The sequence below is a fragment of the Epinephelus moara genome, chromosome 8 (assembly GCF_006386435.1).
Source record: "Epinephelus moara isolate mb chromosome 8, YSFRI_EMoa_1.0, whole genome shotgun sequence".
Taxonomy (NCBI): domain Eukaryota; kingdom Metazoa; phylum Chordata; class Actinopteri; order Perciformes; family Serranidae; genus Epinephelus; species Epinephelus moara.
The window spans coordinates 31,412,730-31,430,024 of NC_065513.1; the positions used below are offsets into that span (position 1 = coordinate 31,412,730).

The 17,295-nt window shown below is 40.3% G+C and overlaps 1 protein-coding gene across 2 annotated transcripts in view; it reads right to left on the minus strand.

Annotated features, from left to right (window-relative positions):
• ikbkb (inhibitor of nuclear factor kappa B kinase subunit beta) overlaps positions 1 to 17,295 on the minus strand; it is a 34,573-nt gene that overhangs the window by 13,639 nt on the left and 3,639 nt on the right. The window contains exons 1-5 of one of the 2 annotated variants that reach the window (XM_050050795.1): positions 12,256 to 12,411; positions 9,627 to 9,748; positions 6,362 to 6,456; positions 3,388 to 3,508; positions 2,516 to 2,585 (exon numbers count right to left, since the gene is read on the minus strand). In XM_050050795.1, the coding sequence (XP_049906752.1) occupies positions 2,516 to 2,585; positions 3,388 to 3,508; positions 6,362 to 6,456; positions 9,627 to 9,731 (391 nt within the window). In that variant the 5' untranslated portion in view covers positions 9,732 to 9,748; positions 12,256 to 12,411. Of the gene's footprint in view, positions 1 to 2,515; positions 2,586 to 3,387; positions 3,509 to 6,361; positions 6,457 to 9,626; positions 9,749 to 12,255; positions 12,412 to 17,295 lie in introns of those variants that run through there. The other variant, XM_050050796.1, reaches the window with a different exon arrangement.

Consider the following 17,295-nt stretch of genomic DNA (forward strand, 5'->3'; position numbering starts at 1 on the left):
AGTAAAACAAGAGCAAAAACTGAACAGGGCGTACACTTCAAGCAATGACATACATTGTTGCATCACTAGTACTCTAAGTTCAAACACAAATTCTCAAGGAAGAGGTGAGTGGCCTATTATAGATCTTATCAATGATCAGGGTCCCCATTAAACTTAGTAAGATGGTCTAAAAATGGCTGCCAAGTCTGGTAGAACTTCTTAAGATTGTTCATCATGCTGTATCGAATTTTCTCCATGTGCAGTACAGAGGTAAGTTCTGTCAGCCATGTCTTGAAAACGGGTACAATTTCTGACTTCCAGTGCATCAAAATCAGTCTCTTTGCTATTATCATTCCATACATAATAGTGTTCTGGACAGGGAGGGTGTGAGTCAATAAAGACAGAGAATAGCCAAACAGTGCCACCTCTGGCTCGGGCTTGAACACAAAATTATACATTTCAGAAAACCATTTGAACACTTTACTCCAGAAATCATGCAACTTTGGACACGTCCAGAAAAGATGGGCTAGGGAGCCATCAGCAGACTTACAGCGATCCTCACTCCGTTTTTCACTGCCAGATTTTTTTATATTTACCTGTTCGTCCCCAATCAACGGATTTTACCTGGGGCAGTTCATCAGAATTTGCTAAGCTCCCTTACTGGAGTCACGTAACAACTTTTATTTTATTTTATTTTTTACAAACATTAGTTCCTCCCACAACCTGTTGACAGACTTTGACACTAGGCTGAAAAACAGTGTTTCATTGTTTCAGGTGTTTTTTTTACACATAACCGCACCTAGCATCACTGATGCATGTGATCAGAAATGTGCTCTGTTTCCCCCTAACAGTGATGTCATGGTGTACTGACACACCCTAAAGTACACTTTTACCTCACTGCAGCAGGGTCAGAAATTAGACCACTAGAGGTCAGCAAACACAACATTTTCAGCCTGTGTAAAGTTGTTTTTTAAAAAGTAAAGTAACACTCTCCGAAATCTATTTATTTCCTTTTTTACTGACCTCCGGTGTGTATCTTCTCACCTTGCTGCAGTGGTGTTCATGCTTAGTTGCAGAAAAGAAAAACAAAACAAAACTGAAACTCTATTAGCAGCTGCACCTTGTCAAATAAATCCAAACCTATGTGACTGGACCATGTGAGAATTTAATTTGAAAGGACAGACACAGGAAGTGGCCACGCTCAGCAGTCAGTCAGGAGTCAGGTTAATTTCCAGGCTTATTCCACAGGCTAGTTAATAACATTTCCAAAGTGTGGGATCATTTTCAGAAGGTGAAGGACGAACCCAAGGTGATATGTAAACTCATCTTCATTGGTCGACTACAAACACGATGAATCATCTGAAACATGGAAGTAGCTACATGCCCATTAGCCCACAGCGTCATTAACAGGCGGCTCGCTCAGTGTGTGACGTGCACTTGTAGATAAAATATAGGCCTATATTAATGAAGGTTCATTAGTACGGTTTTGTATTTCTCTGTAATGTAGCACAGTGTTAACAATGTTACTGATACTATTCTTTCTCAGACCCTAAACTCAAGTGTTGCCCCGCCCAAAATATATTATTTAATAATTAAATAAATATAGTAAACACGTGGGCGACTAGTCGTCTAATGGCCCTAAATGATGACTATTGGTCAACTAGAAAAAATTCTTGTGCAGGCAGCCCTACTGTTGGGTATGCAGGTTGGGTAACGGTCAGAGGTGAAACAGGATTGACAGTTTCAACCAGAGAGGGCAGTAAAACACTGCATTTCAGCCTGGTGTTAAGTCACTCTTTAATAAGATAAGTAAGAGGATAAGACTCATGTATATACACATTCTGTAGCCTTTAATCTGCTGGAACTGAAGTTAAAGTGTAATTGGGGTTTTGTCTTAATTTACAGCTGAAACTATAATGTCACTTCACTTACACGTCAAAGGGTGACTAGTGTGTGTGCTGGCAGTCTTCAACGAAGCAGAACTCATAACCTTTAGGCACCTGACTGTGTGAGTGTGTGTGTGTGTGTGTGTGTGCATGCGTGTCTTTGGGTGTGGATGTGCACGCCTACGTCTTTACTCTCACTCATGATGCAGTTTAAAGGGGATCACTCATTATCAGGAAATGTCCACCAATGGGTAACAGGAAAGGGAGTTTCTGTGAAAGTGTGTGTGTGTGTGTGTGTGTGTGTGTTACTCTCCTCTACTCTCCACTCTAGATGTGTCTGATCCATACCATATGTGTCCTCTCTCAAACCTGTTTATACAGCGTGTAATCTACAACGTCTTGTTGATGTCCGACTGTTGACGTAAACCCCAGTCTGAGTGTGAGCTGTTGCCACGGTGACTAAGAGCATGGTGGTTAGGGGTCATTGATGACATCATGATGCCAGTCACCACGGCCATTTCCTCCATACTGCAGGAAACTAATCACGCTGCCAGCTCACTCAATCACACAATCAATCTATCACTCTCACAAACACATTTCCAAGTGGTTTAATGGTCATGTTTAAGCCGGGGACTGAACGCAATACTCACAAATATCACGTAACAGAATTAAAACGGAGCCCTCCCTCAACCCGCAGCAGTTCTCCAAGAGGTTCAGATACTGCAGAGAGCAAAAAGACAAGACAGTGAATACAATAAATAACATTAATCTGTTTTCCATCCATTAAGCACATGGTGTTTATAACGGATCACACACACATTAGAGGCCATGACAGGCTCTGATTCAAGCAGAAACCAAACCCAAGTATCAACTTTCTCTCACACATTAATAGAATGTTTTCCACAGGTCGATTAGATTTTTTAGGAGCATTTCTGGTAGCCGTTTTTAAACGAAAAGAAGCTTCGCAAATTGGCAAATCAGCACTTTGGCTGTAAATCTTTTGATTTGTTTTACTTCAAACAATAAATTTAAAGCGTTCTGCTGCTGGAAAGTTGTGGCAAGCCTCATACAACAGACCACTGCCTAGTTTTCGGCCATCTGGGATGCTTTGAAATTTTTATGACACTGTGGTTGCTGATGGTTGGCATTTTCCTTCTCTACTGGCTGACTCGTGCCAACTTTGTCTATCGCCTCAGGCTGCACACTCAGTGCCTAATTAAAAACTGCTCTAGATTTCCCCCACAGAAGAAGTGCAAACAATTGCCTGGTTGTTGTCCCAAACAAATCAGACATCCTCATTCATGTGTGAGTGTCTTAAAATCAGTAAAATACGAAAAATATAATGGATATGCCTTTATTCTTTATTTGAGAAAAACTTTTTTGAAGGACCTCATAAAAAAAAATCATCATCACACATTATTACTGCTCCTTGTTCCTTTATTATAATGCAACACTTTGATCCAAAGGTTTATGGGCTCTAATATAGTGTGCTCATACTCACAAACATGCCACAGACTTTTACCTTTCTCAGATCTCCTCCCTGACAGTACTCCATCGCCAGCAGTGGCAGGTCATTGGTGGCCACCATTTTCTCCATTCCCTCAGGAACCTCTCTGGCTGCGACAACGTTAACATGATCCAACCTATGGGATGAGGAGACGTCAGTCAGTGGGGTGGCACAATGTATCGTATTACATTTGTTTAATTACTGAGATATACATTCCACAATTATCCACTTTCCACTTTCAGGGGTTGCCATATTAGACATTAGAGATATATAAATGTCCTCCAAGTTATAAGAGAGTCCTCCTTTGCCTGTGTGCATGTTATCACTCAATTAAGTGGGCATTATTAGTGGTTAGCAGCATCATATGGGTTAAAAGGGTCCGTCCTGCTACACCAACTAGTATATTCAGAATGCTGTTCTCAGTGCATTCAATGTTTGTTATGCGGCAATGGAGAAAGTCAGCTGAGGTAACGTTAGGATAAAGAGTGAGAAATATACATACATACATCTATCTGTTCTACTATATATTTGACCCCCAGGTTGGGCACCATGAACATAGACTTTTATGAAGTATATACCTGATCACATCAATCAGAAATGTAGACTTTAATCTCGTCTTTCTTGCATCCCGTCTCCATCATCAGATCCAACAAATGTATCAACAGTTGCACACTTGAACAACTATGTGCAAATCTTTTCAATACATAAGTCATCACTCTCCTCCCTTTGCTCTTTGGCATGCTCTGTTACTTTCTCTGTTTCTCATTCTTCGCTGTTTCATAACTCTGATTGAAACAGCGTGTTTCTGATTGTCACAGAGTTGAGCCCTCTTTGAAGAAACAAAGGAGAAATATAAATATAACAAACCCCAAATTGATACCAGATGCACCTGGAAAAAGACTGTAACCATAACACTGTATGCAATCAGTGTGTTGGAACAGCTGCAAGAGCAGGGGATATATGACAGTCATCACTAGAATAATAAGCTGTTGTTTGAAGTTATTATCACATGTTTTTCTGCAAATCTATAGCGTTTGAATTAAAAAAATAAATCAGAGATCACTGAAACAAACCTAGACATGATTAGAAGTATATATTGTGCTAGTATAAGACTCCATCAAGGGACACAGGCGCTACATATATATTTAATGTGAAAAATATTTTGTTGATGTTGTTCTCTTTTCAGCTTAGATAAAACACATTTTGTGGATTGAGAAAAAAAGCTAAAGAGAGTGGGAGAGTGGGGAGAAATGTTTTTTCTTGGTTTTGAAAACATTTGGCCGATGCAAAGTAATGCAGTAAACGCTTTGCAAACACATGCGTACATCTGTGTTAAGGAGCTGTAATAATATAATAGTAGGTTGCCATGTATGTGTCCCCTGCCCTGTGGTTTTTCCACGAGTTGAGCGTGGGTGCACGGGAGGGTTGTGGTCGTGACCATGTCTGTCTGAAAACAACACAATTGTTAAACTGGGACTAGGAAAGAAATGGTTTTATACTCATGTTTTCACCAGCAAATGACAAAACACTCACACACATACACACACATCTCACAAACCCACATGATCTGCCATTCAACTCCAGTGACCCGACTCCTCAATTGAAAGTGTTAATAGGCAATGCAGACATGTATGGAAATGAAACACACACACCAAAGCAGAGCAAATGAGGAGGCGGCACATTATCCTGTCAGAAATAACCACCAACAGACCAAAATAACCCAAACGCCATGCTGTTCTAATTATTTAATGTCCTGTGTGATTTTTACTATTTCAGGATACACATTTAGTTTTTGTATTTTGAGAAAACTTGTGAAACAGATGGGTACATAAAAGTCAAATGTCAAACTCATCAGCACCCCGCATGTCATGGAACGTAATGCGGTGAGTCACAGCACGTCAAACCAAAACTTGTCTCGAAGGAGCTGCCAAAAAGAGCTTTAAGGCGAAGCATGAAAGAGTTTGGACAGGAAAAAAGAAACCGGGGAAATCACCAATTTCTCCAACCGAGTTAAATGTGTCACACACTATGATGCATCACTGGGGAAAAAGACACCCCTGGATCTTTTGTAAACAGAGAAGCAAGCTTAGGCAAGGTGCCACGGTCAAACAATAAACAAAAAAGTTGGGAAATCTGGTCTTCTTTGCTCCCTGCCTCTGACAAAACGGCGACGGATGAGATAAACATATTGTACTTTTTACGAAATCTTAAATAAATATGTGACTCTATGATCTGGAGCATGACCTTAACCAGGTCTTGCTCTGTTAATTAATCCTGAGGGCATGGCCTGTGTTAAAATCTAGTTTATAGGTTTATTATTGTAGTAAATGTTGTGCTTATATAGTGCACAGTCCCACATAAACTTCTGTTTATAGCACAGGAACATTGGTTGGAGTGTGTCCTACTGGTTAGGACACAAATCATAGAACACCCAACAGTTGTCCCCCTTTCTCGTCCATGTTTCCTGTCTTCACTGTGACCTGTCTCAGTGGTTCCCAACTGGTCCAGCCATGGGCTCCAGATTTCTCCTTCGTCATTAGTTCGAGGTCCCACAGTTTAATATATTCCGCGTCATACTTGCATTTGGCCATGTCGCTGAGCTAGTTTGCTGTCTCTGTCACTCACTCTACAGCACTTCTCAATAAAAGCTCTGTGCTGGAAATTTACTGTACTTAAAAATAAAATGTGTTTTTTTTTACAAACTTGACACATTTGTGAGTCACTTGTGGTCCATTCAGAATGGACCCACGACCCACTTTTGGACTGCGACCCACCAGTTGGAAACCACTGACCTATCTAATAAAGGCAAACTGCCAAGAAAAGAACACTGGCTGGCATCTGGGAAAAAAATAACGAAGCTGCCATGTGTTTGCTTTGTGTGCTGTACATGACTGGAGTTTGAAGGTGTCAGAGGAAGAATGTTGAGACCCAAAGGGGACTTAAATTGTTTGTTCTGGGGCCCCCAGACGCATGTGAGCGTGAAACTGACCTCTTCATGATCTGGATCTCCAGACACCATCTCTGTTTGTTTCTCTCGCACAGCTCCTGTCGGCACTGCTTTATAGCGATCTGTTCCTCTGTGTCCTGAAATCACACACACACACACAGAGACACACAGTCACTTAAAATATTATCTATCGGCATTTTAAAAGAAAATAAACGAAATTAATGATGATATTCAGTTGCTTATCACCAACAAAAATCTTCAGGTGGCTTGAATCAAACATACCAGGCAGCATAAAATAGAAGTAATCCCTCTTTAACATCCCTTAAAACCCATCAGAACTGTGTGACAGTGTATATATCTGCCCTCTGTCATCTGCCTGCCTTTTTTCTTCACATTTCCCCGTGTTCCAGATGTTCCTGGGCACAGTGCTAATGTGAGGTTGGGACTTTATAAAAAGGTAGCGACCAGGTGCCAGACTGTAAGGAGCAGGCATCCAAAAGTAAGCTGCGAAAATCACGGACACAACTCTAAAAGAACACAAATAAAGAGTAGATTTAAATGAGTCATTCTAAGGTAGCAGAAACACGAGTCTCATTCTCAGGTGATTATAAACTAAAGAAATCACGCTTATAGAATTAAATTTAATAGATTAGCCCTAAGGACATGATACCTTATTCAGCTATTTGAGTCAGTATCGGCCAGATATCAATATCAGATTGGTGCATCCCTACCAAACATATACAGTACATTTAACCATTTGCCAAAAATGTTGAGCAACATACTGTAGGTACATCTCACTACCTACTTCTCATGGCATCATCAAGGAAAAGGCACCCACCCTGCTTCCCATTATTTGATCTCTAAACTAATAATAGCCCACAGTATTGTCATTAATACAGGAGGATGGGAAATTTCCTAAAGAGGAAGTTTAGTCATCACAGCAGCAGCAGTGCCGGCGGTGCCCTCTTCAGTCAAACCACTTCCACCCGTCATTTCCATTCCCTTTAAACCTTGGTCTGTTGTGACACTGATAATGAAAAGTGCTTATCTGTGATTAAACTGGTAAAATACATAATTTGCTCTTGAACCTCACTTCCTCGATTACTGTGAAAAACAGTGGAATTAAATTATATGACGATCTTAACTCTGTTCAAGTTGTATTGTTGAAGACAGCGAATTCCACACACTGGCATGATTTACGCCAAATAATACAGGTCTTATGAACATGAACAAACGAGGAGTGTGACACACATTCTCAGTTTCATTCAGCAATAACATGACAGCATTCGGGAATGCAGCCAGCAGTGAACAGATGTTTCCTGTTTACTTTATTACTCTACTACTTAGTATACTCAAGTGTTGGTATAAAAATCTTTTAAATTTGAAACTACAAGAGAAAATATTTCCAAGGACTCATACTCTCAAGTGCTTCCCACAGTATTTGACTCTCCATCACTTGTATATCGACAGTCACATGACGATGCTGCCTGGCTCAGAGCCAGCTCTGGGCTTACCTTGACAGTGTGTGTGAGTAATACAACTGAAGTACAGTTTTAAAGAAAGGAAGAGGAAGGTCCACTAAGCGGGCGTGTTCGTATTCCCATAGCGCACTGATGCAACTCTATAATGCCCTCATCCTGTGACTAGGAGTGACATCATTACAATTGACACCATTTCTACTGGATTCGGAGCACAAAGACGACAACTTCCTGGACTGATGTCATGCTAAAATGGCGCAGCTGAAACCTCAATTACACACTTAAGTTTTCATTTGTGAACTTCTGTTGTCATTCTGATAGTGAGTTTAGAGGGGGGCACAGAAGGAAGAATGTCATAACAAATCTGAACACACAGACATAATACACTTACACATAATACACAGACTCAGTGTGAAACTTCCACAAGATGTCATTATCTCTTTCCTCTTGGATGAACTTCCATAAATCTGATCCTTGTAACTCCACAACTTGCCTGAGAATCATCACCTTTTTAAATTTTCCTCAGTGACAGCAGCCTGTACATCAATCTTCACACTGCCAACAGAAACTGCTAATTTGGTACAGATGTAATGGTGCAAATGTGGCAAAATGTAAACCAATATAGGCTAACTCACTGACTCCATGGCAACATTATACTTCCTGTTTACATCCCACAAAGCCCTCACATTACAGGAACTGTGTGGCAGCTTTGGCTCAGGAGGTGGAGCAGGTCGTCCATATATCACAGGGTTGGTGAGGGGGGTGCAGGTGTCTCAATTTTGTCTGAGAAAACCTCTGTCTTAAGGGTTTTGCTGCAGTTTTAAAAATGATTTGTTTGTAAACAGGACAAGAAATTACTTTATTTGTAATATGTATATATGTTATGTACTATATTGGTTTGATATATACGTCTATTTGACAGACTTTGAGGTTGGCTTTGACATCTGAATTGGATCAGATATTTTTACAGCTGTCATTTTCATTTTATGTTATTACACTAACAGTGATGTTGTTTATGTCTGCTGGGAAACGACAAATGACAAATTTAGTTTTCTTTCATCTAATTACTTAAAGGTTCCGTGTGTAGGATTTAGGAGGATATATTGGCACAAATGGAATATAATATAATTAGTATGTCTTCTTAGGTGTATAATTATCTGAAAATAGTGTGTTTTCATTACCTTAGAATGAGCCGTTTATATCCACGTAGGGAGCGGGTCTTCGTCCACTGAGATCGCCATGTTACCAGAACAGACAAACCAAACACTGGCTCTGAATAGGACCATTTGCATTTTTGCATTGTATTGGCCACTGTAGTTAGCAGCCCCTCCGTGATGCATTGGAAAAACACAAACTTTTTTAAATGTGAAACTGCTTTATTCAGTGTTTTTACCGGTTTTAATCTGCTGGATTTAAGTTATAGAGAAAAAATGTGGGCACAGATTAACAGTGACTTGTAACGTGACTCTGCTTTATTATGTATTTTACTGGTTTTAATCACCTGGTCCATTTGTCAGGTCAGCTCCCAGTAAAACCCTCCTGAACAATGAACACTGAAGGAATTCTATCCAGGAGATGTTTCAGCTGGTTGCAATCTGCAACCCTCACCGCTAGATGCCACTAAATCCCCCTAAATCTTACACACTGTTCCTTTAAAATGCTCAAACATTTCTAGTTAGTGGGACAGTCCATTATTTAATCATCCTTTTGGAGGGATTTCCAGTCATTCAGTCTTCTATCATGTCCTACCACAGCCACAAATAAAACCAAATGTTCCTACGGGGACGATAAAGATGTCACAGTGTGTTGGAAGTGTGTGGACAGTGTACCTTGTTCTGCCATCTTGTGACATTCCCAAAGCCTCCAGTGCCCAGCCGCTCCTTCAGCTCCCAGGCTCCACAACTCTGTGGCTGCTGCAGGGGGACTCGATTCATGGCCTCCTCAACTGGTCCTACGAATAATACAGCAAATAACAACAAAACTCTTAAGTCTATAGATATACTCGTGGCTCACTCCAGACAACAAAAAATACTGGATTAATAGACAATGGAGGAACAATTTTCCTACTCTTATATCATAAACACCAATAGGGCAAAAATGTAAAGTTTGGCCTGAGGGTGGCACTATAGAAAATGCCATGTCTTAATCACTGAGCACACTGACATGCTAACTTCAGCATGCTAAAAACTGGGGCTGGGTAATATGGAGAAAAATATTGTATGGTAATAAATATTGTAGGGTTGACTATGGGTGCTCTCATAAAATAATCATCAGTAATGTGGATATAACGACAAACCCACCAGCAAAACTTCATAATTTGACAATTAATTTCCTTTTACATTATATATATTATCATAAGCAAACACAGCTAAACAGTATATACTATAACATGCACTGAATGAAAGCTACTGTCTACATAAATTTCACATGCAGTGCAAAATAAATGATTGACACTTTGCTCAGACTTCATGTGGGCTATCAGACAAATATAATAACGACATTAACATTAGTTGAATATACCCATGAGCCATGTTCTGCTGGGGTACGGCAACACCACTAAGACAAACCACATGCAGAACTAGAACTGCAGTACACCATAATGGTAGAACCAGAGGTAATAACAATCACAATTTGTTAAGTTTATTTGATTGTGATTTCATTCATTAGTTTTCCGTAACCCCTTATCCTGTTAGGTGTTGCAGGGGGGCTGGAGCCTATCCCAGCTGACACTGGGCGAGAGGCGGGGTACACCCTGAACAGGTCGCCAGACTATTGCAGGGCTGACACATAGAGACAGACATTCACACCTACGGCTAATTTAGTCACCAATTAACCTGCATGTCTTTGGACTGTGGGAGGAAGCTGGAGTACCTGGAGAAAACCCATGTCCACACAGGGAGAACATGCAAAGTCTGCATAGAGGGGCTCTCCCACCCTGGGAACCAGGAACCCTATTGCTGTGAGGTGAAAATACTAACCACCACACCACCCTGTCACTATTACGATCACAATTGCTAATAATTATTTTGGACAGTCATCCTACTATTAAATGGAGAAACCTCTGTCCCTCCGTCCGTCTGTCATCATCCGTTTTCCTCCTCACTGCTTTGACCTATTTCTCTGAACTTGCACATAGGCTTTCATCTTGGTCATGTGCAGACAGCCATGATGCCGTTTTTGCATTTTTCCCACATTTCTACTGTTTATATTCGCGTTTTTCCACTACCCATTCATACTGCGAGCACCATTAGCAGCACGAGCTGCGGAGACCACTTGGAAAACACCTGCGCTGGGACCACAGTTTGGCTGGGAAGCCTTTATCTCCAACACTTGCGGATCGGCATCACTTGGAAAACACCTGCGCTCGGACCACAGTTTATGGCTGGGACATGCAATTTCAAGCACCAACACTTGCTGAAGACTAAGGTAATTATTTTACTGAACGAAAGCGCGTCTGTCTGTGTGTGCGAGCCAGCCGTTGCATATTTTCACTTTACTGACATTAGCCTACAAACATTACAAACTAAACATTGCGCTGTGCACTGTTTCTTTCATTCTTTCTCCGTGTTGTGTGAGTATGTGTGTACCTGTGTGCCCGTGCACGGCCCCGTGCACGTGCGTGCCTCCGTGCCATCAGCCAAAACTATGCTCTATGTATTTTGCCATAAAGCATGTTTCTAAATACAGTGTGCATTGTTTGTCTTACATTAATATTTATTACACAGTGCATTTACAGTGCTATCATTTTGGGTCTCCTCCAACATATACTGTTTTTGATTTCTTATTCCTCTATACATAACACACCCCCGGGTATGGACTAGTAGAATAACAATTTTGCAATCAATATGTTGGGGGGGGGGGCATTTTAAGCATACTTGAATAATGGAGGGGATGTGGCCCCCTCAATACATGTATTAAATACTGCCTTGCATTTTATAAAATAAAAAGATCACCTGATTGAGAAACAAATAACCAACTATATTGGTGAGTAGGAAAATAAGCATTACTTGCAACCCAGATTAAACTCTCCAATGGCTATTCAAAACTGTGATTGTGTACAAACACAATGGCTTACTAACTTTTTGCACCAGTTGCATTTACACTAAATACACATCACAGACTGTAAAGAGGAGTGGGTAGTCAGGTCCAGTTAATGAAGCCCTTCCTGTATAAGACCTGAATAGTTACATTGTTACAGGATCCCACAGGCTGTTACCAGGCCTCTTTATACTGCAGTGACGGTACATGCATCAATCAGGCTGCTTCCGTTTGTGACTTTATGCTATACCTCTCTGCTTATAACACAATTATGCACCCAAACACAAGAAAGTCACTTCCCTTTTGTTTCTGTTTCCTGTTGTCTGAAGTTATTTCAATGCACGGACACGTTTTCAGCTCATATTTTAATGCAGAGAAGCGTTTTAACTACGGCAGTCTTTTATTTCATCTAAATCCTACCTTAGATTTTGTAGGCAGCGTTCACACCTGGTTTTCTTAAAACACTGTGTGTGTATCCTGTCGGTCTTTCACTGAGTTAAACTTTGAACACCTACTAGTAGTAACTTCGGCGACACAACAAATCTCAAACACTTTCTACTTCCTGGAACTCTTATTTCCTGTAAACCTGAAGGGCCCGCCCACGAGGAGGCAGAGCTGCCTCACATCTCCAGCTGGTCTCGTCTCAAACACATAAGCACGGATTCACACAGGGCCACATGACTATCAGTGATGAGTCTGTTAAAAGACGATTTTATGTTTTTATAAAAACTTCGACCTGGACATGTCAAATATATATGTTGTGCTTAGTGACAGGAATTTATTGAATTTCAAGTCTGCAGTTCAATTTACAAAACTCAACTTAAATTGTCCCACATGAAATATACAACTTTAAAGTTTAAGAAATACAACTCAAGAGTTATTTTAAAAGATGATTTACATAATATAAGAATATCATGGCCACTTAAAATTCTCAGCTCTGATTGGCTGGGAGGATTCCATTAATTAACAGTAACTGCTGCACAATAATGAGCACCTCTTGTGCAGGTTTTTGTTTGCAGCTCTAAATCAGTGTGCTGATAATAAATCTCAGGAAAGGAACAACTGCCTCAGTTACTGCAGCCAATAAACATAGGCTGTGACTTGTCAGGTATGCTTACACATATGTTTATTGCCTACATGACAAAAAAGGAATTTTAAATATTTGTGCTATAAAAGTGTAGAATGCATCACTGATTATAAAATACATTCAATGGTCATAGTAAGAATGTGGCAGGATTATCTTTAGGTTGTATCCCTGTGTTGCTATATTTGTGTGTTATCGCCCAGTGGTGTCCAAACTGTGGTTCGGGGCTCCCCAAGGGTCCTTCACAATGCTTTGGGTCTAACCTACTACAAGATTGCATTGCAAATGGTAAATGGATTGCACTTGTATAGCGCCTTTCTAGTCTTCCAACCACTCAAAGCGCTTTTACACTACTGAGTAACATTCACCCATTTACACACACATTCACACACTGGTGGCTGAGGCTACCATACAAGGTGCCACCTGCTATTTAGTAATCATTCACACGCTCTCACGATGGAGCAGCCATCGGGAGCAATTTGGGGTTCAGTATCTTACCCAAGGATACCTCGACATGCAGACTGGAGGAGCCAGGGATTGAGCCGCCCATCTTGTGATTGGTGGACGACACTGTGGTTCATGTGTGGTCATGTTTAGGCTTACAATACCTGCTTTTAGTGACACAATTCCGGCTGAAATCGCAGCAATGTCTTGGTAAAAAAAAGGATTACTTTTTGTGGCACTATCTCCAGTGGAAACGCAAGGATGGGTCCCTAAAAAGAACCCATGTTAGTGATTTAAAAGCTGCTGGGAATGCAGCAATGACTTGGGAAAAAAAACAACCAGTTTTGTTGTTTGCTGGTGTCAAACAGTGGTCTGCAGCTTGGTAGGCGTCACACCCAGTTGTCAAGCAATCCATTACCTTCTCCTACACCTGATGACAAAGTCAGCTCATATGTCACTTTAAAAACAATGATATGATACGTGTGAAACGTGCAAATGTAACATATCCATGGTTTGCTTAAATGTATAATGCTAACATTTCCTGCTGGGAGCGGTGTGTCACAAAGGTAAGGACTACCTCGAATCTTTTTGTCTATAAAATAGAAAATTAGCTAATGTTATTCTGAAAAGTTTTATTTTTTGTCATTTTCATACCCACAGAAAAGAAACACATGAGGTCACAGAGGCAAATTCAAGTCTGACATTTAAAGTATCATACTTGTAATACTCTATTAGTCCAAATGTTAGTGTTAAAGTTTACAAAAGAACAAATAATGTGTTTACTAGTGTTGTTATGGAGACCTTGGCTGACACAACTCTGGGAATGCACATAATACACTTATAGCACTTACAACTTCTCGCTAATGGTTGGATCAAATTCCCAAACCATTCTGGACAGCAGAGTCACCGCCATATCTGCTTTCATGACCTGACAACTCATCTGAACTATTACTTCATGTCTCCCTCTTGAATTACACCTCTCCTCTTTAGCTGTGAAAGCTTTCTTCTATGTTTCTTTTTAATATTTTTTCTAGGTGGATCTACTTAATCATTGCCATATCTAAAAATATTACATACAAGGTCCAGACACTGTGACCTTAATGGTTTGCTAATACTATTTTGTAATGCAGCTGTTATCATTTTCTTAGTCAGACGTACCCGGTCTACATTTCCAGGAAGATTGAGATCTTTAGATCATCCAGCGTCTCATTTTAATTTAGGTTAAAATACCCCTTAAAGCTTAAACAGCAGTAACACATTGTTTTGTAGTCTTCGAACACTCAAAAGACATTTTTTTATTTGAACTGTCTTTACTTAAATCAAATATTCATTAACATTCTTGATCTTTGCAACATCATTGTTGATCCACCGGATGTTGTATTTGGAGAAGATGCACTTCAAAATTTCCAAGGTATTGCAGTGATGCTTTTCATTTCATCACCAGTTATTCTTGGATTGAATACTTGAGGTAAAAACAGAGCTCACCCTGGTACAACCAACAAACTTCAGCTGTATCTATTTCCTAACACATATCTGACGTTCCTCTTACGTGATCTGTGGGAGTGTAAAACCATGTTTATCAGCTTGTAAATGTTTGTAAAAGAAGCAAAAAGGTTTTTCCTGTTTATACGAGCAAAATATGGAGTTGCTTCCTGTGTTTTCCAGTGAACATAGTACACAACCAAGAGGGCTGTCTGATGGAAATCATAATGAAAGACCTTTGTTGTCTTATTTAGCTTTGTTTAGTCATGAAAACCTAGCTTGTGGACATGGCTCAAATGTTGTCCTCAATTACGTAGTGCACAAGTGTTTATTTTCCACAACATTCGTGTGATTGAATGTAACCTTTTTATTCTGCCAACAGTAGTTTTAGTTGAACATCCTGTTGCTACCAGCAACTGTCACTAGTACAGTGTCACAGCAGTTTAGCTGACATTGTTACAGTAATTATTTCATCTGATCTGTGACCAGATATTGATTTACATACTCCTTAACAGGGCAATTATACTAATGTAGAGTTATCTTTTCCTGCTTTGACTTCCAGACCATGTCTAGAAAGGACTCAGCAGCTGATAAACAAGATGTGGGAAATTTCTGCTTTTCTTGAGGAGCTGCAGCATTTTTTGTGCACAAACTTATCTTCATCGTTAAACTTGAACTGTGCTGCTTAGCGCTGAGCTGGAAGGCAAAGCTTTTGATGTACTGGTCCATCTACATCCCATCCCTCACCTATGGTCATGAGTTCTGGGTAGTGACCAAAAGAATGAGATTGCAGATACAAGCAGCCGTAATGAGTTTCCTCTGTGGGGTGGCTGGGCTCAGCGTTAGAGATAGGGTAAGGAGCTCGGACATCCGGAGGGAGCTCAGAGTAGAGCCGCTACTCCTTCACATCATACGGAGGGAGCTCAGAGTAGAGCCGCTACTCCTTCACATCATAAGGGGTCCCACTGGTAGGAGGCCCTGGGGCAGACCCAGAACACGCTGGAGGGATAACATATCTCATCTGGCCTGGAAACAGTTTGGGGTCCCCCAGGACGGGCTGGAAAGTGTTGCTGGGGAGAAGGATGTTTGGGGTGCTTTGCTTGGCTCCAGATAAGCGAATGAAATGGATGGATAAAAAATACGAATAGCTATACTGGTACACAGTATGCAATTTACTGTATATATGTCCTTCTACTGTCCTGTCAAATAGAAAACTCTGAGTTGTGTCTCTGCTCAAACGACAGATTGTCCTTGTGGTTGTTTTGCACCCTTGTTGTAGTTATTTTGTGTCAATCTGGTCATTGGACATTTTTAATCTCCTCTTGGTAAGCGCATGTTTATTTGAGTGTCATTTTACGGGTGAGGGCTTGCTCAGTAATCTTTCCATGATTATAAGTGACACTTTGTCTATGGATTTGGAGAGTCTGAGTCCAAGGAATTGTGAAAACATTCACCCATACATTAAGACAGTAAACAAAATGTTTAAGACAGTGGTTTGTCTAGTTTCTAAAATGTGATTCATTGCCAGTCATTGCATAATGTGAATAATAGGTGGTCAAATCAAGGATAACTAAAATACTTTTTAAATCATTAAACACAAGGGAGGAGTTGTGCAGTAAATGCTCCATGTGGTTAATGAATGTGATATTCTGTTGTGAAAGAATAGAGAATAACTCAAAGAGATAAGACTCCTGGCTGTATTGAAGAGTAATACATTTAATTTGAGCCATCTGTAAAAGATTACATTTTTAATACATTTGTGTGTATGTGTGTGTGTGTGTGTGTGTGTGTGTGTGTGTATGTTTTTATGTGTGATTCTCCTCATCAAGAAGTGGGAGTGCGCTCTAATCTAACACAGATGGAAACAAAGAGGACAGACGCCAAACTAACCACCGCTGCCCACCATACCATGTTCTCAGCTATTTAATGTGGAGTTAAAACACAGTAAAAACAATGAACATGAATTATCCAATGCGAATAAAATCACTGCCAGTGCTAAGAAAAGATGGAGCTATTTTTGAGGCTAAGTGACTTATTTCCTGAGGAAGGGATGGGTTGAATAAAGAGGATTGTGGCGGTAACAAATGACTCCTGGTGCCATCTGGTAAACCACACAGATACAGTGTCACCCACAGCCCATCGCAGACAGCCAGAGGTCATTGACAGTGAGAAAAATCAATAGTGTGACAGTTTTTATGCCACGGCTATCAGAGTAAGTTTGAAAGCTTTGGTAGCTTTAGAGTGGTTTTGAAAATATGACAACATATTTCATGATAACATACAACATGCCTACACAGTTTACTGCTGTGCAGGCTACATGAATCTCATTATACTGTATGTAGTACTTTTTCACAAGTATCTAAGGGATATAAGCACTTACTTAGGGGCACAAGAACTAGAGATACAATAATGAAATAAATACTGAACATCCTAAACAAAAACTGTATTAC